This window comes from Rhamphochromis sp. 'chilingali' (assembly GCF_963969265.1).
Source record: "Rhamphochromis sp. 'chilingali' genome assembly, chromosome: 1".
NCBI classification, from domain to species: Eukaryota; Metazoa; Chordata; class Actinopteri; order Cichliformes; family Cichlidae; genus Rhamphochromis; species Rhamphochromis sp. 'chilingali'.
In genome coordinates this window covers 63,287,316-63,312,455 of record NC_137929.1, presented here as the reverse complement: position 1 = coordinate 63,312,455, position 25,140 = coordinate 63,287,316, and the positions used below count along the sequence as shown (strand labels likewise).

Below are 25,140 nucleotides of genomic sequence, written 5' to 3'. Positions count from 1 at the left end.
ATTGTTAAGTTCTGGTACAGATACAAAGCAAAAAACTATGTGTAAAACTCTGTACTCAGCTCAGAGTTTCAGCTTACAAGTACGGATTTTGACCTGACTTTTTTTCCTTTTAGCTGATTGGTCATGTCATGATGTCATGTCAATCACAAATTCAACAATCCAATCAGAGAACAAATGGGTTGACTCTCTAGGTTTGCTCTGGCACTGGAATGCTGCACCTTGTCTTTTGCTCTGAAGGTGCTGTCACAGGTTTACATCACTTTTTATCCAAGGTTTCTGGTTAAGGTAAACCTGTCAGCATTTTTTAGCAGTGACATTGGCAATGTAAAAAGGGATGTAGTACAGCTCAGTCTGAGTATAATCGGTATAATCCTTCAGGTTCTTACTCTCAACAACCATTCATGAAGCAGTCCTGTAACTGAGAGACAACCTGCTCTGGCCAGATGTTAATCTTTTTTGTGAGCGGTTTGAATCTTTTATTGAGACGGGTGACGGCTGGCATAAGGTGTAGTGAAACGTGGTCTGGCTGCTCCACATTAGGCTGTGACAGTCAGGGCCGTGCAGAGAGGTTTAAAGGGGCGGGTGCTCAAAGTTAAAAAGGGGCACATTGAACCAGGCTGAATAACAACAACACACATTCATCAAGAATCTAATATGGGCAACAAGGCAAAGCAACGTAGCCGATGTTTTACCTGATGGGTACAATGTTGCTGTGGATAGTGCTGGAGGGCTGTGTTGATCTGAGACTGTAGACATTAAAAAGTCCATAGGAGAGATGGTAGCTGATCAAACAAGTGTCATGAGATAATAACAAAATGCAAAGATTGGTGACAGCGCTTGGAACCATAAAGCAACAAAAAACTGTGAGAAATAATTTAGGCTCTGCCTGTGAATCACTCTTTGCTTCTCTTCTTCCTTCCACCCATCATTTCATATATCACTCTCCACTTGCTGTCTATCTGAGAACAAGGCACAACTTGTTATTGCAATAAACTATAATTTAATTATCCACACCTATTTATGATGATTTCATTTGTTTCACTATCCACTCTGTGCAGGGCAAAGCTTATTACATGTTTAAACTGTAGAGATACAATAATTTTACTGGCCCAGAGGCCTGAGGGCATCCCACCCCCCGGAAGGGGCCCAGCCGGGCCACAGGCGCCCGGCCCTGCCAGTCAGCCACCAGGAGTGAGCCGGTACATACATGAGCGCCCAGCCCCAGACGACAAGGACCACCAACACACGATGTCTGAGGGCATCAGCCACCGGCAGGGAGTGTGGTGAGGGGAGATAGGCCTCCGTACTTTGGAGGGCCTGAGATGTACCCAGAGAGGTTGAGTCTAAGATCCAACCTGACATATAGACACAGACGAACAGGCGCACGCGGACACAGACGTGCATTCCCACCCCATATGCACCACCAAATACTCGGCACTCACCCAACGTGTAGACAGACACAAATAGACACTGCACAGACAGTCGCACTCCCCAAACATACTCTATATCCCAGGTCCAGGTACCCCCGCCCCCAGAGGGGCAAGCCGCACCTAGACCCAGGAGATGTAACCCTTCTCTCTGGGGTGGAGGCAAGCGGACCACCTCCTTATCTGCAGTAGCAGGGAGGCCCCGCATTCCAGACCCCAATCTGACGGCCAGCACCTCCTCCCAGCCCCCCAGCCCTGACGGCTAACAGAACCGGGGTGAGTAAAGACCTCAAACCTCCCTACGCCCGCTCATATGTAGTGTTGCTGTGTGCTATTCTAAAGTGCATTTAAAACTCAGGAGACCATGGTTCCTGCTTCCTCTCAGAGAGCAGCACGGCTCCTCCCAAAAACCCTTATTGTCTATATGCATTTAAATTTGAGGGTAGTGCACCAGCGCCAGAGGTGGGTTGGAATACACCGACCATCCTCTGGATGCTGTAAAACGTGCCCACCCCCAAGGCCCTATATGTATGTGTTATGTGAGAGTGTGAGTAATGTGGATGTCTAGGTTGCAGAATAAAATTGAGGCACAGGCGGCCAGAAGGGGACAGAGGGGAAGTGCCTCCCCTGCACCAGCTCCCCCGCTGACCCCAGTAGGCACCCCCACACTCTGGAACCGACCAGGGCAAGGGGGCCCAGGCCCATCCGGACCGGGGCCTGCAGCAGCAGCACCGCCCAGCCCCACAGAGTCCGGGGCAGCCCACCCGACTCCACCCCAGAGAAAACTGCACCCACCCCATCATCCAATCATCTCCCAAACTACACAAGACAATAGACACCCAGGTTGAGTTCATTCTCCACCTCTCCTATATCTCTCCCCCACCTGCAGAGTGAGCTCCTGTAGAGAGGAGACCACCTGTAAAGGTATAACAACCTCCCCACCAGTTAGAGAGCCCCCTAGTTGGGCCGATGCACCAGAGGTCCCCTGCACTGGGGCTGAGCCCCTCTCACGTGGTTGAGTGAACGGGCAACTTAATACGGTAAGAGCTTCCATATTTGGTGCAAGAACAACAGAAGTGGACACGCATCAAATGTAATTTCACTACAGGAGATTCAGTGATCATCGTGGAGGACTCGTTGCCTCAAACTCCAGGAGAATCACAGACACAGTTGTGGACAGAAAGGGACGTGTATATCATATTTGCATCAAGAAGTGGGTATTTTCAAAGAGCCAGTTTCTCAACAAAATCAGTCCTCTAAACTGAAGAGCAAGAAGTTATAACTGCCTTTCTTTTGTTTTGTTTCGCCCTCTGTACACTCATCATACACAGAACTTTAGTGACTTCAAGTCGGGGTCATGATTACCTCTGTTATGTCACTGAACAATTAACTTTAAAACTGATGATGAAGATTCAAAAATATTACTGTAATTATGGGTTTGTTTTTTGGTTTTTAAAATAGTAATTATTTGAAATATAACAATTAGGCAAAACGTATATTTTTGGTTAATGTTCTGACTTAGGTTTGTCACCATGGTGATATCAATATCAATTTCTGCTTAAAAAACCCCCACCATTGCCAAAAGACAAGAACAGAAAATTAAAACTTTCAATCTGCACTGTATATGGACATTTCTGCTCTCCTTCTTGTCTGAAGATCATAAAATATTACTACTACTATAGTAAAATAAATATCTACCAAAAAGTATTAGGTGAAAAACACGTGTGGTGGAGGAAGTTGTCGAACCATTCTTATGGGAAAAGAAGCAATAAAACATAGTGAAAATGCCTCAGTACATACAAAACTGTATCATTTGAAATTTGTGCAAAAATATTCAAAGCAATAACAATTACTTGTTATAAAATTTTCCTTATCAATGTTAAATGAATTAATGTTATTGCTGTATATGTTTAAGGTTAAGCTAATTTGAAATATATATTTATGTCCAGCATAATATTCTATAAAGTATATGTTTGTTTTGGGTGTCCTGTGAGGATCTATTAAATAATCTGCTGTCCCTGAGTTCAGAAACCCAGGCCTACATCTTGATTTATATAATAAAATATATTAATAATAAAAGAAATCAGGATTAAAAGGCTTGAGCAGTGTGTAACATGGTTAACTGTCGACATGTACAGGGGAGATTAAAATATTAATAAAGAATCCATTTACTGGGTTAACCAGCCACCATGCTGGCTGGTTAAACGTATGACTTTCAGACATTCTCATAGATGCTTTTTTTTTTTTTTTTTTTTTTTTTTTTTGTGTCCCGTTTGGATCTATAGCCATCAGAATTGTTGTCTTGAGGCCAAGAAAGATGCCAAGCGGATTTATTTTACCAAGTGGATCATCATGGCCTTGCCATATTGGTCCATTTGGTTGACCTTTATTATAATTATGAATTTATTTTATTTTCAGTTGCTACAAACGGGACAGACATAACTGTGGGATAGGACAGGGGGAAAGAATGAAAGAAAGAGAGGGAGAGAAAGAAAGAAAACCAAAGGGGAGAAGAGACGGTGAGAAGGGGGGGAAGAGAGAAAAAAAACAAACAACAAAAAAAAAACTCCTGGGTCACCTGTATGGAGAAAAAAAAACAGAGGAGACAGCAAACAACAAAGAGCAACATAATAATAGAAAAAAAAAGCACCATCACAATAAACTAGCTAGTCATAGATATCAATAGTTACTAAATAATAAACGATATTGTGCAGCACGCAGGATAGACAGCGCACAGTGTGCTTTGAGGCAGCAGCCAAGAAAGCTGTAGTCCGCGTCTGTGAATACCCATGTGTACACCTGTGTGCATACCTGTGTGGATCAGCATGCTTGCATTCCAAAGGTTTCTCCATGTAATGATCTGCTAGGGAGTGTGGGGAGCCACAGCCCTGTCCTTTATGGTATCAAGCAGGTATGGAGGAGATCAAAACTCCAGACATCCAGAGGCCCCCAGAACACAAGAGACCAAGGAAGACCAACAGAGGGGCAGCTGCGCCACTGTCCCAGTAAGAGCTAAGGAGAGTCCCAGATGAGGGCTCATTCAGCAGCCGTGGAGCAGAAGCCAGGGGGAGTTGCAGTGACGCGCCCGTGAGCTCCGCCGGCCCCCAGCTGTGCCTGAGTGACCGAGCCCCAGGCCGAGAGGCCGGGGGCACCCCACCTCCGAAATGGCCCGAGCGAGCCCCAATAAGCGGCCGCCAAGGAGTGAGCCGGTGTGTACCCGGACGCCCACCCCCAGATACAAAGAACCACCAACGCACCGACACCTGAGGGAGTCCGCCACCGGCAGGGGAAGTGGTGGTGGGTGGAGATAGGCCTCCAAACCTTGGAGGGCCCGAGATGTCCCCAGAGAGGTGGCGTCTGATACCCAACCTGACATATAGACACAAACATACAGGCACACACAGACACAAACATCCATTCCCACCCTCATGCTCTCATGTGCACTTCACACTCAACCGACGTGGAGACAGACATAAAGAGACGCTGTATACACGATCACACTCCCCAAGTGTACTCTACATTCTCATAGATGCTAATAGAAGGCTGAGCCTGCACCTGGTCAGCTTGCCTGTTTTATTAGAGCAGACAGGTTCAGAGCTGCTGACCCCTCTCCATCGTTGTTAAAGCTTTCCTTGATTATTTACTAAAAGAGTTATGAAAAGCATTTTGATGCTCCATTGTTTCTAGATCACACATGTTGACCAAGGTGGTCATCAAGACGAAACTCCTCTTTTACGAAGCTAAATCACTGAAGGTAGTTTATTTGCTAATGTTAGCTGTTTCCACAGGAAGCACAGTTAGAAACTGATCTGAGTGCCTTGAAAACAGACCCGCAGCAGCTTTCCTCACATACTGCTCTCTCATCAGTGTACAATAACAGACCAGATGTTTATCCACAATGTGCATGCATAAACCACCAGAAAACAGCTGCTGGCCTCTCACTTTACCCAGCTCCAGTCATTGTTAATGGGAGGTAGACAACTATGACAATGAAATTAGCAAAGGTGTACATTGCCAACTGAGGCTACAAGAGGGCAGTAAAGTAAATGCTGGAGGCACATTAACTGACAGCCAAGGAACTTTATGACACGGCTGCTCTCAATGATAGAGAGCAGCCGTGTCATAAGTTACTTTGGTACTTTTTAATTGGTCTTGTTTTTTTGGTTTTTTTGGATTTGGCAAGTCTCGTCCTGACAGAACACCTGTTCTAGAGACAAACACACATATTTTGGTGCTTCTATCGACATTTATTTAATGCAATAAAACTCAAATGTCAAAGGAAACAAAATATAATAAAATAAATAATAAAATATAATATAAAAGGAAATAAACAAAATATTTAAAGTCAATCATTCTGATCATAATTGTAATTTGACCTTTAACCTCTCTGCTCTGTGTTGTTTCCTCTTTCAGACCCAAAGATCATCACAGCTGAGTCTGGACAGGACGTCACTCTGACATGTCGAGCTCCAAACAACATCATAGCTGTAAAGTGGAGCAGAGCTGACCTGGGAGATAAATATGTGCTTATGAACCGTGATGGTCACTTTGTTCCAGATGTCCAGCATCCATCTTTTAAGAACCGGGTGGATCTGCAGGACAGACAGATGAAGGATGGAGACGTGTCTTTGATTCTGAAGGATGTGACGATTAATGATAATGGAACATACGAGTGTCGTGTCTTCATGACGAGAAAAAGACGCTCATGGGAGCTCATGAGCAACACCGACCTTCATGTTGATCCTCCAGGTGAGTGAGTAGAGTTGAGTGTGTGTGTGATCAGAGGTGAAGCTGCTTCCTGTTTGTTGATGTGTGTTTCTAAAGATGTTGTTGATGAGAGACTTTGTAGAAAGCAGCTGATCAGAGGTGATGCTGCTTCCTGTTTGTAATATCTAACAGCAGCTGCTTCATGAAGCTTCAACCAGAATTGTTAAAAATGTGAATAAATTATCACATTTTTCATGTTGGTGGATTTTTTCTGCTCTTTTGTTTAAAATCAGGATAATTCTTCCATACTCCTAACACTGTTTGATGTGTTTGTATTAAAGTTGTTTACAGTGTACTTCGGTTGGTGGGGCACAGCTGTTATCACCGAATCACAGGTTCAACAATTTCAGTCTCATAATAAAGAAACACATTTTCAGAAATGATGGTTTTATTTTCAAAGTCTCAAACATCTGTTTTAATGAGCTCGCACAGATCTTCATAAAACATTCGGATTAACCAAACATGAACGCTGACCCTTAAACGTGCTGTTACACACATTGGTGGGAGTTAACTGGCCGTGTTGCCTCTAAATATAAATCCAGTAATTTAAATCAGCAGGTGCAGTTTGCTTTAACAGCGGCCTTTTTTAAATCCACAGCAAAATCCACCAGCAGGCAAAGTTTCACACTTTATTTTTTGCTGGAGAAATCTCACAGCTGTTTCTCACCTGCAGGTCAGTCAGGAGGATTTGCTGGACCGATAAATGTTCTGCTTGTTGCTGTTGGGCTTCTTGTTGCTGTTGGGGTTCTTGTTGCTGTTGGGGTTCTTGTTGCTGTTTGGTGTCAAGGTTCAAACTGCTGATCGACAGAGCAAAGAACCTCTTCAAAAAACTTCAGATTATCAATCATTAACATCCAGAGTCTGATGTTATTTCTCTGATGATCATCATGTTCAGACTCAGACCAACAGTGTGTGTCTGTGCTGTCTGTCAGTGACTCTGAACTACAATTTATTCATCTTCAGGCTTTCACATGAATTTCTGAGCTATAATCTCAGGATCACTGTTTTTTGTGTTACATCTCTTTAGATCTTCTTGCTTTCTTTTGAGTGAAGTGAATGCAACACCAATATGAAATATATAAATGTATAAAGTACAGATCCATGTAACAGCAGCTCGAATGTCTGTTTGGGTCCCTGTGACTTCAACAGTGAGTGGGAGGAGTCTGCAGCAGTCTAATCCTGGCTTTGTAGATACATACAGATATATGAAGCTGAACGATGTCAACTTCTTCATGCTCTGCTTCTCTGTAACTTTTCTGTGTCAATAAAGGTCATGTAAACCTCCTGAATGTTCTTTCATTTCACTGTTTTTAATATGCACAAGTGAACGTGAGTTTCCATCGTCAGTCTCAGGCTGAAATCTGATGTAACAGTGATTTCAGATCATTGTGATATTAACAGGAACTCTGGGCCTCATTTCTGTGTGTAAAACACTGAAAAGTAAAGAGACAAATTCAAAGAGCACAGTGTAGAACAGCTGACTGCAGACTGTTTGATGTGCACCACTGTAACATGTGAACATCTGCAGCTGCTGCTTGGATTGAATGTAGTGAGCCTTCAGCTGTAGTACAACCGTCAGCAGAGATCATTCAAACTGGAGCACAAGTTTAACACAGCCGCTCCACCCAAAGACACCTTCCTAAAATCCAACATGGCTGCTGCGTGTAAACAGGAAGTGTTGGCTTCACCTTTAAAGAATAAGAGGAAGTGGAGCGAGGTCACCCGTCTTTGATTCCTGGTTCACACTGAAACACGAGGAGTCGGAGGGCTTTTCTTCTTCTCTGGTGTGTTTGTGCCTCCTCGTCTGAAGGAGGAGATCAAGTGGAGGAAGCACAGATGTGTCCTTGGCAGCAAAGTTTTACCTTCAGTTTTAATTGAAGGCCACAGCTGGAGGATGGACAAGTCTTCCTTTTTATTAGAAGCTTATTAAACAAAGATGTCTTCATTTCTTTAATGAAACTTTGATATCAGTAAATTATAAAGAAACATCAGTCAGTATGTAAACACTGACTGTTTGAAATGCTCCCTTTTCTTATTTCCTAGAATGCATCCTAAACTCCTCACGTCTCACTCCCTCTCACTGGAGGAGAGGAGTCAAGGAAATGAGGATTTAAGTGAGCACAAGTGCAGTCCAGCTACAGCTGTGTTTATGATCTCAGGTGTTACAGTGTTCATCACATGTTTGATTTTTATGCTGACTTTCAATTCACAACATGGATCAAAGTGACAGACTTTGAAGGGAAGATAGTTTAACACGCTGTTCAAAGAGTCTTCCTCCCTCCATGGTTGTATGCTTCCCCAACCTGCGAGTGAGCGTCCTGTCTCTTGTATTGCCTACAGTCTCGTGGGTTTATGTGGCCAGCAACACCTGGTGGTGGCTAACACATTAGAGTTAGGGTTGCTAAGAGTGGTCTGTCTTGTTTCTTCTTTCGGAGCAGAACTACATCACAGCTGAGTCTGGACAGAACGTCATGTTGCGTTTCAAACAACAAGATCACAGTTGTGTACTGGGATGGCAATTCTGATCTAGTTAACCAGTTAATTATCTTTGTTTCTGAAGAAAGTGACGACTGGTGATACTTGAAGATACTGATAACACACTCAGTGTAAAAAAACACACTGTGTACAGGACTGTTTGGTTCTTGCATAGATGAAAATGATACAAACTTCTAACCTGTTGAACCAGCTGATCCAGCCTTTAGTCTGAGCTGGAGTCAGTCACACAAACAGACTGAACAGGGTGTGCTCTGTGCAGCAGCTGCATGTAAAACAGAAGCAAAGCTGTTCCTGTGAAATGAAACTGAAAGCCTGTCTGAGCGTCTCCCTGTAGAAAATGGAGGCTGAGCTCAGTCAGATCACTCAGCCTGCAGACAAATGGAGGCGTGTTTGAGACGTGCAGATAAACAGTCACAGCTTTGTGTCGGCCTCTGAGGGCTCAGGGCCGTCCTGCTGTCATGGTATCAAGTGCACGACGCCTCTCTGCACACACCCTGAGTCCTTATTCACATTTTCTGTAAGTCCTCATCTCTGAAGGATTATCCACAGTTCATAGTGCTGTGGCGGTCAAAGCATTAAGAACAAGGATGAAAATAAATACATACCCCAACCAGGAGTTCGGAGGAATGTAGCTCATCATAAAAACACGATGAAGTGTTAACAACAATGAATATTTGGATTATTTTACAGTTTCCTCCTGTAAAGTGAGAGCAGATGTATTTCTTGCACTTCCACAAACATTACAGCAGCTCTTCTTTTTGTTATCAATGGATCAAGAACATAATTTAAATCTGGAACATTTCATTATCGTCATCATTTTATTTTATTTTATTTGTTTATAGCAAATGCATTTAACACATTTCCAGCACAGAGGATAAAGCTGATGCTCTGTACAAAGAACTTAAAGCTAAAGTTAGTTTTCCTAACTGTAAAAAGTAAAAATTTTTGCTCATGCACAAAAAATGACTTAAAAAAATTCTATGGATTTAACTTCCTGTCATTTGATTGTTTCTCTGTTACTTTATTAATTTAGTTTAGTATAAGTGGCCATGACAGAGGTCTTCATCAATAGGAAACTCAGTAAGTGCCCAGAGGGCTCTGAGGACTGAAGATTTATTCAGAGGAGAGCTGCATGATTATAAAGTGTATTATAAACTGTAACCTCTGTAATGTGCAGAAGAGCACAGAGCATGACTCACTGTCACATCCTCAGCATCACTGTGACCCGTGTCTGTATGTGCACATCTTTACTTTTAATAAGATGTTTCAACATAGAGACATGAATCTAACACAGTAACAGCTGCCTTTGTTTCAGATCCAGCAGAGAAGAAACTCATTCACTGACAGAGACAAAAGTTTTGTCACTGCAATAATGACTCTGAGCTGATGACTCGCTCTGATAACTCTGATAACATCTCCCTGCCAGTAATAACCTCCCAGCAGCAAGTTTTCTTCTCCTGACAGTGAAACTCTTACAGATACAGATGTGATGCTGCTACACATGTTGGTAAATCTGACCCCTAATCTTCTTTAAATTTCAGCCTTTGTAGTGAACACGTTTTTCAAACACCAGGGTCAGAAGCATCACTTTGTCAAGGAGAGATGAGAGTAAGGTCATTCTCAGCACACAGCTCTGTTATTTCCTAACTCCTTATCAGTTCTCCTAGCGACGTTTTGCTGACTGCAGTGGTGTTTTCACTGAGGTCAGAGAAAGGAGGTTAGGAAAGGAGACAGGAGAGACATTTAGAGCACACAGGTAACAACTGCACTGAGTGTGAAGGTGTGTCTGAAACATGATGAAGCACGTCTGGTGCAATGATTGCAGTCTTCTCCAGGGCAGCTGGAGAGTCCTGTTTGGAGTTTTCCCCTTTTGAAAAATACAATAACATCCAGAAAATTCTTAATTATTTTCAGAAAATAGTCTTTGAATGTGTTTTATTTTATTTCGTAGGATCCATTAGAGTGACAGAAGATACATTTAATGATGTTAGTGGAGAATTGTCAGAGTGTTTAGTAAGAGGTCAGCGTGACAGTTTATGGTTCACCTCTCTATGTGTTTGTTTCCATCTTGTGTTCTTATATGTTGTTTGTTTGAAACTTATGATCAGTATTTTAAAGCTCTTAAACTGAACTCAGACACATAACAAACTGTTCAGACATTGAAATGAATTGTTCCTCTGAGTATCTGAACCTGCTGTTGTGTTGCTTTTGTGTGCTGGTGTCACTGATGGCTGCTGCTGCTGTGACAACAAACACACAAACAGTTTGATGTCATCAGAAATCCCTCTGGAAATTGTTGGAATTAAATAATTTGCAGTGCCTCGATAATTCTATGCTTTTTATTAACAATAAGTGTTATAAAGTTATATAGTATTAAGTGGACACAGCCCTGAGAAATAATTGGATTATTGGATGCCTCTGAGGAATCAAAAGAACAAATGAGTATTTACAAAATACTCGGGAAAAAAAAGACAATTTATGGTTTGAAGCTGGTGTACTTTCACACTCCAACACTGTTATTATGTCCTGCAGTTTGAGTGTGTAACAGCACTGCCCCCATGAGGTCAAACTGAAGCATTGCACATTATAATTCTCATCCAGTAAACTTTAAACCTCCACTATGGGCTCAAATTGTGCTCATAAATATTTTTGCGTAGTTGTGAACTGAGTTTTGTAACCATGTAAACCATGTTTGTGCATCTACAGATGAGAATTTGTGTGTGATTTGTGTTTGTAAAAAACTAAAGTTACACAAAAGTTACAATTTTTTTGTTAAGGTATGTTTACTACAAAGAAAACGACCTGTGAAACTCTGCGCTCAAGTTTCCTGCTTGTGTGTGAGTTTCAACTTGCAAGTACAAATTTTGACCCGATTTTTCCTCCTTTCGGCTGATTGGTCAATGTCATGTCAATCACAAATTTAACAATCCAATCAGAACAAATGGGTTTGGCTGTAGGAGTGGTGCTTTACTGAGCTCCAACCCGTCCACTCAGGGTCAGAGGGGCAGGAGAAACAGGCTGGGGTCCAGGAATGTCTGTAAAACGAGAGAAGAAGGTTATTAGGAGAAAGCACTAAGAATTACTTGGCCAGCCGGAGCTACACTGATGGTAGTTAGCACAATGATCCAACGAAGAAGCAGACTCTCCTGCGTTCTTAAGTAGTGTGAGAGGGGCATCACTCATGATGAGAAGCCATTGGGTGAATATGGTAGATGGCCACAGGTTATAATCCAGAGCTTAACTTCACACAGCTTAGAAGAGGACGAAACATAGCCACAGGGCTATTGTCAACACACCAGTGGAAGCTGGGGGTCATCTGAGGGTATCTTTTGTACTTCCATCACATAGAATGAAGTCCAACTTGGATTTAGCAAAACTGACCTTCCTCTCACATTTTACACACCTTTTAGACAGGTTCCACATTGTTGTCATAGCAACAAATGCGTCCTTCATTTCCACGGATTTGAAGGATGGGTCGGATGTATCCTTCATAGCCCAAGCTATCCCAGAATTCATAGCGCAGCCCAGCCAATTCCAGCTTCAACAATGGTGGCCGCTACTTAGTTTCAATATTACTCTGATTACGGTTTGTGCGTCATACTTTTAAGATATTTAGACGAGAATGTAGCTGTGTAAACGTCAAATATCTGCTCGGTTTATCAAGACATCACATATTTGTAAAAGTGCTTCGACGTTTTCAGAGACGTCTGTTACCCACCAGCTCGATAGCTAGAAGAGAACACATTGAGGGCACATTGCTTTCAGATCCCTGTGGTGAATTGGTGGTAACTTAAAATGTTATTTTTTGGCTATTTCCAATGTTTTATTTGTTCCTGAGTAAATCGGTTTGGCTGAGATTAAAGTTATAGTTTTCACAGCTGAATAAACGTCAAACAGAAAACTGATTAAACAGAAGTGTAAGATGGTAGAGAACGTACTCCAGTGTCCTGTTATATTTTAGCAAGTGAGGAGCAGACGGCGGAGTTTATTACACTCCATCGAGACAGCTGGTGACACAATTCTGAAGGCTAGACCGTCCCATTTTGCAGCCTTGCACTTCCGGCCTTCTCGGTCTTCAGAGGACATGGTCGACGCAAACCGAGAAGGCTGCGTCCTCTGGGTTTTGGGACATAGCTAGAATCTTTGTCCACATCTCCTATTTTTCTCAAAATGACAGTAATAAATTACATTACTTTGACATTTTTTAAAATCGTACAAAAACAATTTGCTATAATTGGCAGCTTGCAATTTACTACAAGTTGCATTTACTGAAAAAATGTGTTGCAGGGCTGGTTTTGATCTTTACAGCTCAGTTACAGCACGGCCAAATGTTCTGTGGCACAGACGTGGCGCTGAAGTCACTCCACACGAAGGAAACACAGATGAGCCCTGTGTGGGCCAAAAAACACAGATAGTGTATGTGATTCATACTAAAACACATCAGGGGTGTCTCATTGTTGAATCGGCTGACCTCCATTACCATTGAAGCCCACTGCAGGTAACTGTCTACAAAAAACAATAAATACATTCAGCATTTTTTGTCTGTCCTAAATCGTCTGTTTTGATTTAGAAAAGTATAAAACTGTATGATTCTGAAAGATCTAATTTTGCTGGTTCTTATATAGTGAGACTCATTCACCCATTTCCACACCCACGTGTTTTCTGTGTAGCTCGATGTTTGTATCTTTCCCAAAGACTTCTCAGAGTGCAGACTGGAACACTCAGGGGTGAAACCACCAACCTTTCAACCAGCTCAACCTCTGAGCCACAGTTAGCCCAAAAACATTCAACAGGACACACAGAGTAGAAAAGTCAGGAAGTGTTGTTTAATATAATATTGAAATACAGAGCTGAGGTTCAACAGGATGACTGGTGATGTTAGGATGTTTTCTCATTCATCATGTTGATCAGATTTAATCTTGATAACATGATAAGAGTTAAGCATGATTAACTATTATCAAAGGAAACAAAAGTATAACTTTAAACTTTGTCTATTTATATCATCTGAGTCGCTGTTCTGCTGTCAATGTGATGATGATGACATTGATTATCATGTTTGGTGTCAGCACTGAGAGTTTAGAGCACATGCTGAAGACTCCGTTTAGAGTTTAGCAGACAGTCTAGTCCTGATCATCGGGAGGCTGGAAGGAATCCGGACTCTGTGGCTTTTGTTTTCTGCAGAACGATAAACCAGCAGCAACAGCCACACCTGCAACTATCAGGCCAACTATCACTCCAATAGATCCAGTTCCACCCGGTCCTGATCCATCTGCAGGTGAGAAACAGGTGTGAGGTGTCATGTCTGGGCCAAAAAAACAGAGATACTGTATGTAATTCATACTAAAACACACCAGGGCCGAACAACATGTTGGTCCTGGACCAAGCTCAACACTGGAGATCAACAGAGGTCCCCCCATAAGCCTTTGAGGAAGATTCGGCCGACCGCCATCTGGGTCTGCACAGCCTGTTCTCCACTGCATGTGGTGATGACCCCAGTTTTTCTCAACCATCTGTCCCAGTTGCACCTGATCCTGTTCCAGTTGTGCTTGTTCTATGATCCCCGTTACATGTATGGGGCTGCAATGGGCAAGCTACACCATGTGGACCAGCAACTACTCAGTGTTGAACACTTGTTCTAATGTTTTAGGGAAAAAGGGGCAGTGCTTACATTCAATCTTTGGTTTGTATTTCTTTCCTCCTGAAAGCTAGGAATTAGTGAGTGGTCTAAGGAGCTTGGAAAGAAAAGCGTCGGGACTTGTTTAAGTTATTTAAGTTCCTTAGACTACGATGACCTGGATGACTGAGAACCTTCACAGACGAATCAGTGAGTGTTATTCCCGGCCACTATACAGTGATTACCATTATTACATCTTTCCCACTGTGAAGCACTTATAATGTTTGTGTGTCCCCCGACCACTGTTAGGTGACCAAAATAGGAAAGTTTAAATGAAGTGTAACATTTTCACTTACCAGCATGTTTTCAGTGAGATATAGATTCTCTGCTGGGGGATAGAGGAAGCTGTACCTTACTAAAAACCACTGAATGAAGTTTTCTAAATGATTTACAGAAAAATTAGAGTTACTCACTCACCTGGAGGAATTCTCAGATTGATGGTGATGTTTTTCCATGAACGTGTTTCTGCTATTTTAAAAAGACACTTGTATGTTCCAGAGTCAGCAGTGGTCGCTTTCTTCAGGATCAAAGACGCGTCTCCATCCTTCATCCCTCTGAGAGCCACTCGGTTCTTATATGATGGATGCTGGTTGTTTGGAACAAAACGCCCATCCTGGTACAAAAAGACATTTTTCTGTCCCAGGCCCGCTCTGCTCCACTCTACAGCTGTGATGTTATTGGTAACTCGACATGGAAGCGCGACGTCCTGTCCAGACTCGGCTGTGATGTTTATCTGGACTGAAAGAGGAAACAACACAGAGCAGAGAGGTTAAAGGTCAACATGCAATTATAAGCAGAATTATTTACTTTAAATATTTGTTTATGTCTTTTAACATTTGGATGGATTTAATTAATGTTATTGTCTTAAAGCCCAGCAGAGGCCTGTACTATAAAGTACTATACTATTATAGTACTACTATAAAGCAGCTTTGGGTTCAGGGTTTTCTGTGCTAGGAAGGTGGTTCACGTCTTATAACAGTGCATTGCCATGGTAACTTATTCTGTGAACCTGCTCCAGATCAGATTAAATCCAGATTAGAGATCTTGATGTATAAAATAAATCTATGGACCAATAATGTTTTATAAGAGTTAATATCTGGTTGAAAACAAGATGCCTGCACTTCACTTGTGGAGCTCATGTTAAATTTGTACATAAACTAAGTTTAAATCCTGTTTTTGTATTTAGTCTTAAACAGAACAGAATCTGCATTCAATCAACATCTTTTCATTACCTGACTGATTATCCTGATTTCCATTATCAGAGTAAATAAATGGGACAGACATGTTGTTGATATCACTTCCCAGAACAAGGCGAAGGTCATTTTAGCCTCATGCTAAACATGCAAAGTGTCAGAAACTACAAGATGTTAGCTTCCACAGAACAACAACATGTGCTGATAATAAGTGAACATAATGTGTGAGAGAAAGCAGCCTCTCATTATAAGACACTGTGAGTCTCTGTATGCTGCCTTTATGGAGCTACAGCTGTTTGTGTACACTGAACAAGAAGCTTTGTAGCTGCATCCTGACTCCTGACACACGTTACACTTCTTTGTCTCTGTCACAGCTGGATTACAGATGTTAACTCCACACAAACTCCACCCAGCCTTGTGTCTCCTCCACACACAGACAGTCTACTTTACTCCTCGTTTTCTCAGAAGGGCATTATGTTAGTTTCTAACAGTAAATCTCACCTGCAGAGACGAACACGAAGATGCTGAAGAACAGCAAAGTTGAGCCGAGCGAGACACTGACAGCAGACATTTCTTAACTCCACCCTTCAGAGTCAGAGAGAGAGACGTTAGGCTGCGCACCGCTGGTCTGAAAGGCTCTTAGCACATAAACCGTACGTACTAATTTACTTACTCGGGTTTCATATGTGATAGTTTGTATGCAGGACTTAGTTTAAGGGCTGAAAATGAATCTGAATAAATCCTGTTTTTCCCTCTCAAAGACTCACAAACTCCTGGCATCCCTGTTAGAAAGAAACATAAATATTTGAGAGTAAATGTTTGAGAAAATTAAATTTAAAAAATCTGCCAACATTTTAAAATTTTGTCCCTGAAATAAAAAAAAAAAGGTAAGTGTGGTTGCTGAGAGAGATCTGTCCTTAAATGGACTTTGGTGAGGCTGATCTGTTTGTTCTGTTAAAGTTTGTTAAAGTTTGATATACTTTGATTTTATATGATATAGAAAATTTAAAAAAGAAATGATTTAAAACTCTTGTAAGTCAAAACATGATGGTGGACTAAAAGTTTACGTCTTTCAGTATTACAAAATTACTGTTATTTAAAAAAACAACTCGCTTTTAATCTGATCGGTTGAGCTAAATTATGGCATAAATGTGACGATGAAATTAAAGAGCTGGCTGGAAAGTCGCCCAGTATTCATGAGAAAGCTCCTTTAACTCCAGGGTGAGAGATGATTTCACTGTGAGGGATCAGGCCTGCTGTCACACAGAGACTGATGACAGACATGCTGAGGCCGTTAAGTTTGCTTTTCTGATTAATATGTCTAATGAGAATTAGCAGATTTATATCATAAACCATGAGGAGACACGTGAGGAGAAACTCTCATTATCTTTATTTGGACCTTTGTTCTGCTGTGGAGGAGATCATCCAGCGACACGAGCGTCACGTCGAGGTTTTACACTGAATCTGCTGCTCCTCTTTCTCCATGTGTTCCACCACAGAGAGGTGTTGAAAATACCTGTAGTCAGCAGAGGCATGTCACTCTTGATCCCCTCTGCCAGTGGCTCGGTGGCTCGGGGTGAGCCACTCAATGTGTGGAGCAGGTGAGATTTGGCGTCGTCTGTGGAACAATTAGTCTGGTATGTCAATGGTGACAGGAAGTGAAGGAGTGACGTGATCTCTTAGTCTCTCTAAACACTTCATCACCATTATCAGAGGTCAGAGGGCCCGGTGGCGCCAGTGTCCGGCAGCCTCGCCTCTGTCAGTGTGCCCCAGGGTGGCTGTGGCTACAATGTAGCTTGCCATCACCAGTGTGTGAATGTGTGTGTGAATGGGTGGATGACTGGATATGTAAAGCGCTTTGGGGTCCTTAGGGACTAGTAAAGCGCTATATAAATACAGGCCATTTACCATTGGTGCTACTGGGCACCGCGGGAATCATTGCGTCAAGCGGACTGTTGCTTCTTTGGGACAGGGACGATGATGGACTCTTTGAAGCACGTGGGAGCCACTGCTTGGGCCAAGGAGAGGTTGAAGATCTCCCAGCTGGTCAAAGCAGGCTCTCAGGACCCGACCCCCTTGCATCTGGTCCTGCTGCCTATAGCGTTCAGTCTCCTGAAAGCTTTCCTGCTCTGTGATGATAAAAGTGCTGTTGTCACTGGTGCACTCTGAGACACAGAACTGTACAGAGGGGTCTGACAGCCTGAATGAAGATACTGTCATTCTTTGTGTTGGACTGCCATCTTGTGTTGCAGTTAAGAATGGTTTTTAATCTTTAAATTCACCGTGCATTTTGTGCATGCTTACACAATTAGAGTGATGAAACTCCATAAAAAGATTTGAGACAAGTAATATTAACTGTATTTATCTTGTACTGATGCTTTTTCAGAAACCACATCTACTCCTCGTGCACCGTCACATAGCACATGAAACTTTCTTTTGCACGTAAATCTCTGGATGTTAACTGTCCCTTCTGACTTAGGATAATTGCAGTAACACAATCCAGTATTAATTGTGTGTAAATATTTATTAACAAGGAGAAGTTGAAGATGACACAGGGTGTAGGTGAGGAACTTTACATTATTTACTCCTTGCAGCACGAGTTAAATTAAGGAAAGTGGCAAACTTCACAGTTCATGATCAGAGAGAAATATCTACACATCAACTACACCACCGGGCAAAAGTTTTAGAAACATCGATTGATTTCCACTTATTTATTTATTTATTTATTGCAGTTCAAGTCCAATGACTAGCTTGAAATGGTACAAAGGTGAGTATTGAACTTTCACAACAAAAAAGGTAAGGTTACCCAAAACTGAAAAATAATGTACATTTCAGAATTATACAAAAGGGCCTTTTTCAGGGAACAAAAAACGTGTTAAAATTTAAAGCTGTTCTGCTGTAATGGAGGTCGATCAAGCCGTGAAAGCTGGTGCTACTAACTCCTACAGGTGTTTCAACTTTTCTGGATTTCTTCCAACCCTCTGTCTGCATAAAAGTGCTGGAACACACTGTGGTACCACACCCATGAGCATCAGTGAACAGTACTGCAGAAAGTAGTGTGCTGCTATAGAAATGGTGAGAAAAGGGCAATTAACAATGGAAGAGAGACAGACCATCATAACACTTGTAGAGTATGTTCATACAGAGAAATTGCCAAGAAGAGCACAGATTAATCACGGTCATAGCAAGCCTCAGTTTCAACTTTGAAGGGAAGACTTTGAGCTGCAGGATTGACAGGATGAGTTGCAGCAGGAAAGCCACATGTCAGGATAAGACACTGGATTGCCTGGGCCATGAAACCCCACCATTAGACTACTGAAGACTGAAAGAAGGTTTTTGGACTGATGAATCAAAATTGTAAATCTTTGGTTCATGCAGGATCTTTGTGCCGACGTTGAGTAGATGAACAGATGTTTCCACAGTGTGTGGCATCAACCAGGTGATGGTCTGCGGCTGTTATGTTGGATCCAGGATTGGTGACTTGTGTAGAGTGAGACACACAGCAGTGGGAGCCGTTTTGTTTGTTTACTAAAAAAGCTGATCTCTGCATGAGGATCAGTTTGTTTGGTTCACAAGTTCTTACAAACAGCTGAAGCTGAAGCTCCAACACAAAAACACTCACTGACTCTGAGATTAGAGCTCAGAAATTCATGTGTGTTTGTAACACAGTTTGACTTCAAATTTTTCAGAAGGAATTCGGGAGAAATATCTGTCATCTAAAAAGATTTAATTGCCTTTGGCAGGTGAAATTACAAGTACACAAGGCCGAACCCCAGTCTGTCTAGAAACATGAACACAAAAACACACCCTGCATAGCCTTGATTATCTAATGTTATCCTTCAGCTTATTCTAAGGCTCGGTTCAGGACATCTTTATTCTTTAACCAGAGACTGATAGAAAACTATTATCAGTGTATGTGTGAGCATGCAGCAAAGACTCTCAAGCGCTCTGCGTCCACTCTTCAGTACTTCAGCCCAGTCTTAGCACAGGAAGAAGCTCATGATCCTCAAAACACAGAGTGCCAACTAGTTTTTCAAATAATAAAACAGCTTTATTGAATTCTTTTATAAACAATTTATATTTTTTTTAGACCCTAACAGCCGGAGTCTGAACATTAATCATCAGACATGTTAGACGTCTACAGTCGTCTGCTGGGTGTTCAGGAGAGTCCTGACTCATCATGATTTCAGTCACAGACCAGCTCTTGGGGGGAAAGAGGCTGTTCATCCTCTGGATGATTATGAGTGTTAGAATGGCGTCGTTTTCTTTTGTAGATCAAAAATCCAACAACTAAAACAACAGCAGAAACACCAATGATCAGTGCAACAGATCCTCCTGTCGGACCTGCAGGTGAGAAACAGCTGTGAGGTGTCAGGTAGGCGACGAGTGAAGAACAGAATCTCTTTCTTTGTCAAGTAGATTAGGTTAGAAAAAAGAATAAAGGGTGAATAAAGAATGACAATTTGGACACTCTGCATTTGAAGTATTTCAATACTGCCAGAGCTGATAAGAGGATTTATATTTATGGGGAAAATACCATTTAAATTTCCCCTAGGGTTAGGAGACATAAATGTCTTTGTTTCTGCTCTAACCAAACAATGCTGCTCTACAACTCTAGACTACCAGCCACAAAGACAACAGCTGGAAACATCTGTCTACCTCTGACATCCACCAGCTCATCCATACAACAAACAAACATCAACAACCAGGAAGCAGCTTCACCTCTGATCACACACACACTCAGCTCTACTCACTCACCTGTACGATCAGTAACTCTCAGACGTACGTAGCTGATATATTTCCATGAGCGTGTTTCTTCCATAAAGACACCACACATGTATGTTCCACTGTCAGCAGGCGTCAGATCGTTCACAATCATAGACATGTTTCCATCCGTCATCTGTATGTCCAGGAGATCCACCCGGTTCTTAAAAGACCGATCCTGGTTGTCTCGTTCAAAATTCCCATTCTGGTACAAAAGAACATGTTCACCTTCCAGACGAGATCCCATCCATTTTACACCTGTGATGGAGTTGTTGTTGTTTGAACTTTGACATGGCAGAGTGACATTTTGTCCAGACTCAGCTTTGATGTTCATTTTCTGACCTGAAAGAGGAAACAACACAGAGCAGAGAGGTTAAAGGTCAAAGTACAATTATGATCAGAATGATTGACTTTAAATATTTTGTTTATTTCCTTTGACATTTGAGTTTTTAGTCATGTTGGATTTGATGAACCTCTGAACATCCAGCAGGTCACCAGTGACCCACTGAGGGGGAATTTTAGCCTCATGCTAAACATGCAAAGTGTCAGAAACTACAAGATGTTAGCTTCCACAGAACAACAACATGTGCTGATAATAAGTGAACATAATGTGTGGCTCTCATTATAAGACATGGTGATGGCCTGGGTGATCTGGCAGCAGAGAGCGGGACAAGAAATGGGCAAATAGTTCAAACTGTGAGTGCACTTTATACACATGTATGAAAAGAAGTAATTATTGCCTTTGTGTGTTTGACTGTCTGCTAACCAACTAGTATAGTATCATAGTATTGTAACACTTTTTTTCCCTAATATCTCTCTAATACATTTTTCTTCCTGAAGTCTATGTTTCACAAAAACTCTTGAGGCATGCTCAGTCATCCAGGTGACTAAGTCCCCAAAAGTTGATTCTGTTCATCTGGATGTTGGTTACCAGAGATTTCGTCACTCATCCGAGACACTTGGATGAGTGACGAAATGTTTCTCCCACTGACAACATCCAGATGAACAGAATCAACTATTTGGGGTGTAACAAAAAGCTTTGTAGCTGCATACTGACTCCTGAAACTACAACACATTACACTTCTTTGTCTCTGTCACAGCTGGATTACAGATGTTAAGGCCACACAGATATGTGTCACCTTCATATGCACGAACATAATCAATATTAAAATTACTCTAAGAAGAGGCTTCAGGGAGACATTTGCTACGTTGGACTGTAGGACCATCAGAAATGTGTGCAGTAACAAAACAGGCAGCACTGAAAGCAGCTCTAAGTGTTTGTGTTGTTCAATGATTTGTGCACAACAACATCCATTTGTCATCATGTGGACATTTTTCTCACAGACGCCACAACTTTAACATCCACCAGCTCATCCATACAACAACAAACATCAACAAGCAGGAAACAGCTTCACCTCTGATCACACACACAACTCTACTCACTCACCTGGAGGAGCAACAATCAGATAGTTGTTAATGAGCAATTTCCACGAGCGTGTTTCCTCCATGAAGACACGGCACATGTATGTTCCACTATCAGCCGTGTTCGCATCCTTCAGAATCAAAGACACGTCTCCATCCTTCATCTGTCTGTCCTGAAAGTCAGATGGCTCTTAAAAGATGGATGCTGGTTGTCTGGATTTAAATGCCCGTCCTGGTACAAAAGGACATATTTATCTCTAAGGTCAGCCCTGCTCCATTTTACACGTTTACTGTTGTTTGGAGCTCGACATGTCAGAGTGACTTTCTGTCCAGACTCAGCTGGGAGGATTTTGTGTTCTGAAAGAGAAAACAAAACAGAGCAGAGAGATGTTAGTTGTTTATTTACTTTTGCATCTGAGTTTTAGGGCCTTGTGGTGGTATGGTAGTTATCACTTTTGCCTCTCGGAAAAGTCCTTGGTTCAAATCCATGATCTACTCTTTCTGTATTAGCCCTGTAACAGACCGGCATCCTGTCCAGGCTTCACCTGCTACTAACTCAGTATCTGTGATACAGTCCAGGCCCAATAACCTTGGCTTAGTTAAACAGAAGGAGATGGATTGAGGTTTTTTGCCATTTTTTCTTTCATTCATGTAAACCTGCTAGCATCCACCAGATCATCAGTGTAGCCTCATGCTAAACACAACAGCTAGCAGACCTCAGAAATCCACAGCAACTGGGCCTCGCCCACCATAATGGTTTGTAAGAAGGATGGGATATACTGTCTCTGCATTGTTGGCTATCCACTGGACCCAGTAGCAGTTTTTGATACAGGCGACATGGGCGGTTGCCCAGGGCGGCATAGTGGTGGGGGCGGCAAAAAAAAGTTGCTCGGGCTCATGCTGGACTCATGCTGCCCTGACATCATGCCGGCGGATTTTGGGGATGGCATAGGCGCTGATCGGTTTTCTATCGCCCATTTGCTGGGAGTAAGGGTGCCCTCCATTGGTGAGGTGCGCCTACTGCAGATGCTTTTCTTTCTGAGCTCTGTAGACATCCAAGGTCCAAAACAAAATGCAGCAGGGACCTGTTTTCAGAGTCCAAATTGCACCGGACTGCCTGATGACTAGACATTGACAAGCTGTGCTGGCTAAAAAAAAAGAAGATAGAGCCTGAAGGACAGTTATCTCGGTGGCTGCAGAAGCTGACCTAATACACACTGGTCGATTGGTGTATTGCACACTGATGTTTATAGTCTTTCAGAAGACCCTGCCACCAGTCCTGCCCATGCAAACAGCAGGATCCCTCCAGGCACCAAGGGAGTACTAGTCATCAGGCAGTCCGGTGCAATTTGGACTCTGAAAACAGGTCCCTGCTGCATTTTGTTTTGGACCTTGGATGTCTACAGAGCTCAGAAAGAAAAGCATCTGGACTTCTTTAGTTGGTTGAAGACGTTTCACCTCTCATCCAAGAAGATTCTTTAGCTCTAGAGTCAAATGGTGGAGAGTCCCAGATTTAAACCCTGTGAGAGAGTCACACAAGAGGGAAAGTGGACCACCTAATGATCCTCTACGTAATCACATGAGCCAAGGTGTGAAAACAGGTTCATCAGCCAAGGTTTCGGGTGAGCTCAACCTAACGCCACCCTATCATGTGATGCCTTAATGCTCACTCACATCTGACCTCAGGAAATCACATGACAGGGTGGGATTAGATTTGAGCTCACCCGAAACCCTGATTTTTATCAGCATGTTTTCAGTGAGATTCTCTGCTGGGACTGCTGAATGAAGTTTTCTGAATGATTTACAGAAGTTTACAGTTACCTTGCTCACTTACCTAGAGGAACACTGAGAGTGATGGTGATGTTTTTCCATGAGCCTGTTTCTGCTATTTCAAAAAGACACTTGTATGTTCCCGAGTCAGCAGTGGTCACTTTCTTCAGAATCAAAGACACGTCTCCACCCTTCATCTGTCTGTCCCGCAGAGCCACTCGGTTCTTATATGATGGATGCTGGTTGTTTGGAACAAAACGCCCATCCTGGTACAAAAAGACATTTTTCGGTTCCAGGCCAGCTCTGCTCCACAGTACAGCTGAGATCCTATTTGTAATTTGACAGGGCAGAGTGACGTCCTGTCCAGACTCGGCTGTGATGTTCATCTGGTCTTAAAGAGAAAACAAGACAGAGCACAGAGGTTAAAGGTCAACATGCAATTATAAGAAGCATTGTTTACTTTAAAAATGTTCTTTATTTTCTTTGACATGTTTAGTCCCCATGTTAATGTCTTAAAGTCCAGCAGAGGCCTGTACTATAAAGCAGCTTTGGGTTGAGGGTTAACACTGGGTTTTCTGTTCTAGGAAGGTGGTTCGCGTCTTATAACATCCAGTGCATTGCCATGGTAACTTTCGCTATCTGATCTGCTCCTGAACCGGATTAGATCCAGATTGAAACATCCATCAGGTTCCACAGAACAAAAACATGTGGTAATAATAATTGAACATAAAGCAGTCCTCTCATTATAACACACTGTAAGTCTGTGCATTCTGCTCTACAACTCGAGACTTCCCACCACAAAGACGACAGCTGGTGGTTGTCTGTCGAACCCAGACATCCACCAGAGGCCTTTACTTCATCTCTCAGCAGGGAGAGGCTAATGTTTTCAGTAGCCTCTAAAGTCTTTGTGTTTCCCTAATAAGCATCAGAAGCAAATAATATATATATATATGTACAACTTTCCCACATTTTGTCACATTACAGCCACAAACATGACTCAATTTTATTGGAATTGCACATGAAAGACCAACACAAAGTGGTGCACACGTGAGAAGTGGAATGAAAATCATACATGAGTCAAAAACAGATAGATAGATAGATAGACAGACAGACAGACAGACAGACAGACAGACAGACAGACAGACAGACAGATAGATAGATAGATGTGTGTATACTTGTTCAAGCCACTGCATGCATACAGAACAGGCCTGTGTTTGAATTCAGTTTTAATATTCAATCTTTATTCGCAAATGAAAAAATGGAAATGGAAGTGTTGCAGGAATTGCATTAACTCATATGTGATGAAAGCTCAGTGGTTTGTGGTGTGTGCGTGAGCGTAGGCAACGTTTTCTTTACAGCATGTTTTCAGTGTGGAATAGATTATCTGCTGGGAGAATACAGAAAGCTGCACCTTACTAAAGCCAATGAATACAACACAAACTCCATGCCAGATTTACAGAAAAATCAGAGTTACCTTACTCACTCACCTGGAGAAACATTCAGATTGATGGTGACGTATTTCCATGAGCCTGTTTCTGCTATTTTAACACGACACTTGTATGTTCCAGAGTCAGCAGTGGTCACTTTCTTCACAATCAAAGACGCGTCTCCACCCTTCATCCCTCTG

At 42.3% G+C, this 25,140-nt stretch overlaps 2 protein-coding genes across 3 annotated transcripts in view; one reads left to right on the top strand and one right to left on the bottom strand.

The window, feature by feature from the left end:
* Window positions 1-17,726, top strand: part of LOC308409541 (CXADR-like membrane protein) — a gene marked incomplete at its 3' end in the record, with an annotated part of 125,447 nt that extends 107,721 nt beyond the window's left edge. The window contains exons 3-4 of the mRNA XM_080902363.1: window positions 5,841-6,176; window positions 17,530-17,726. Of these exons, the coding sequence (XP_080758489.1) occupies window positions 5,841-6,176; window positions 17,530-17,726 (533 nt within the window). The remainder of the gene's footprint in view (window positions 1-5,840; window positions 6,177-17,529) is intronic.
* Window positions 17,727-19,595: 1,869 nt separating this feature from the next.
* LOC308394967 (junctional adhesion molecule-like) lies at window positions 19,596-25,135 on the bottom strand. 2 transcript variants are annotated; one of them, XM_080879604.1, is made up of 5 exons: window positions 25,001-25,135; window positions 23,578-23,904; window positions 21,769-22,100; window positions 20,316-20,663; window positions 19,596-19,901 (listed from the first exon to the last, which is right to left on the bottom strand). In XM_080879604.1, the coding sequence occupies exons 1-3, from the start codon at window positions 25,131-25,133 to the stop codon at window positions 21,904-21,906; spliced, it is 657 nt and encodes a 218-aa protein (XP_080735730.1). In that variant the 5' UTR covers window positions 25,134-25,135; the 3' UTR covers window positions 19,596-19,901; window positions 20,316-20,663; window positions 21,769-21,903. The 2 variants fall into 2 exon arrangements, with proteins under 2 accessions (XP_080735730.1, XP_080735731.1); XM_080879605.1 differs by having other exon boundaries at window positions 23,704-23,904.
* Between the last annotated feature and the right edge of the window lie 5 nt (window positions 25,136-25,140).

What these genes read in the sequence shown, in the direction of transcription:
- LOC308394967 (XM_080879604.1), bottom strand. Translation starts at nt 25,133, where the DNA reads ATGAAGGGTGGAGACGCGTCTTTGATTGTGAAGAAAGTGACCACTGCT. An exon ending in CAATCTGAATGTTTCTCCAG is followed by an intron (nt 23,905 to 25,000) that starts GTGAGTGAGTAA and finishes TTTCTCTTTAAG; the next exon opens with ACCAGATGAACATCACAGCC. An exon ending in CACTCTCAGTGTTCCTCTAG is followed by an intron (nt 22,101 to 23,577) that starts GTAAGTGAGCAA and finishes TTTCTCTTTCAG; the next exon opens with AACACAAAATCCTCCCAGCT.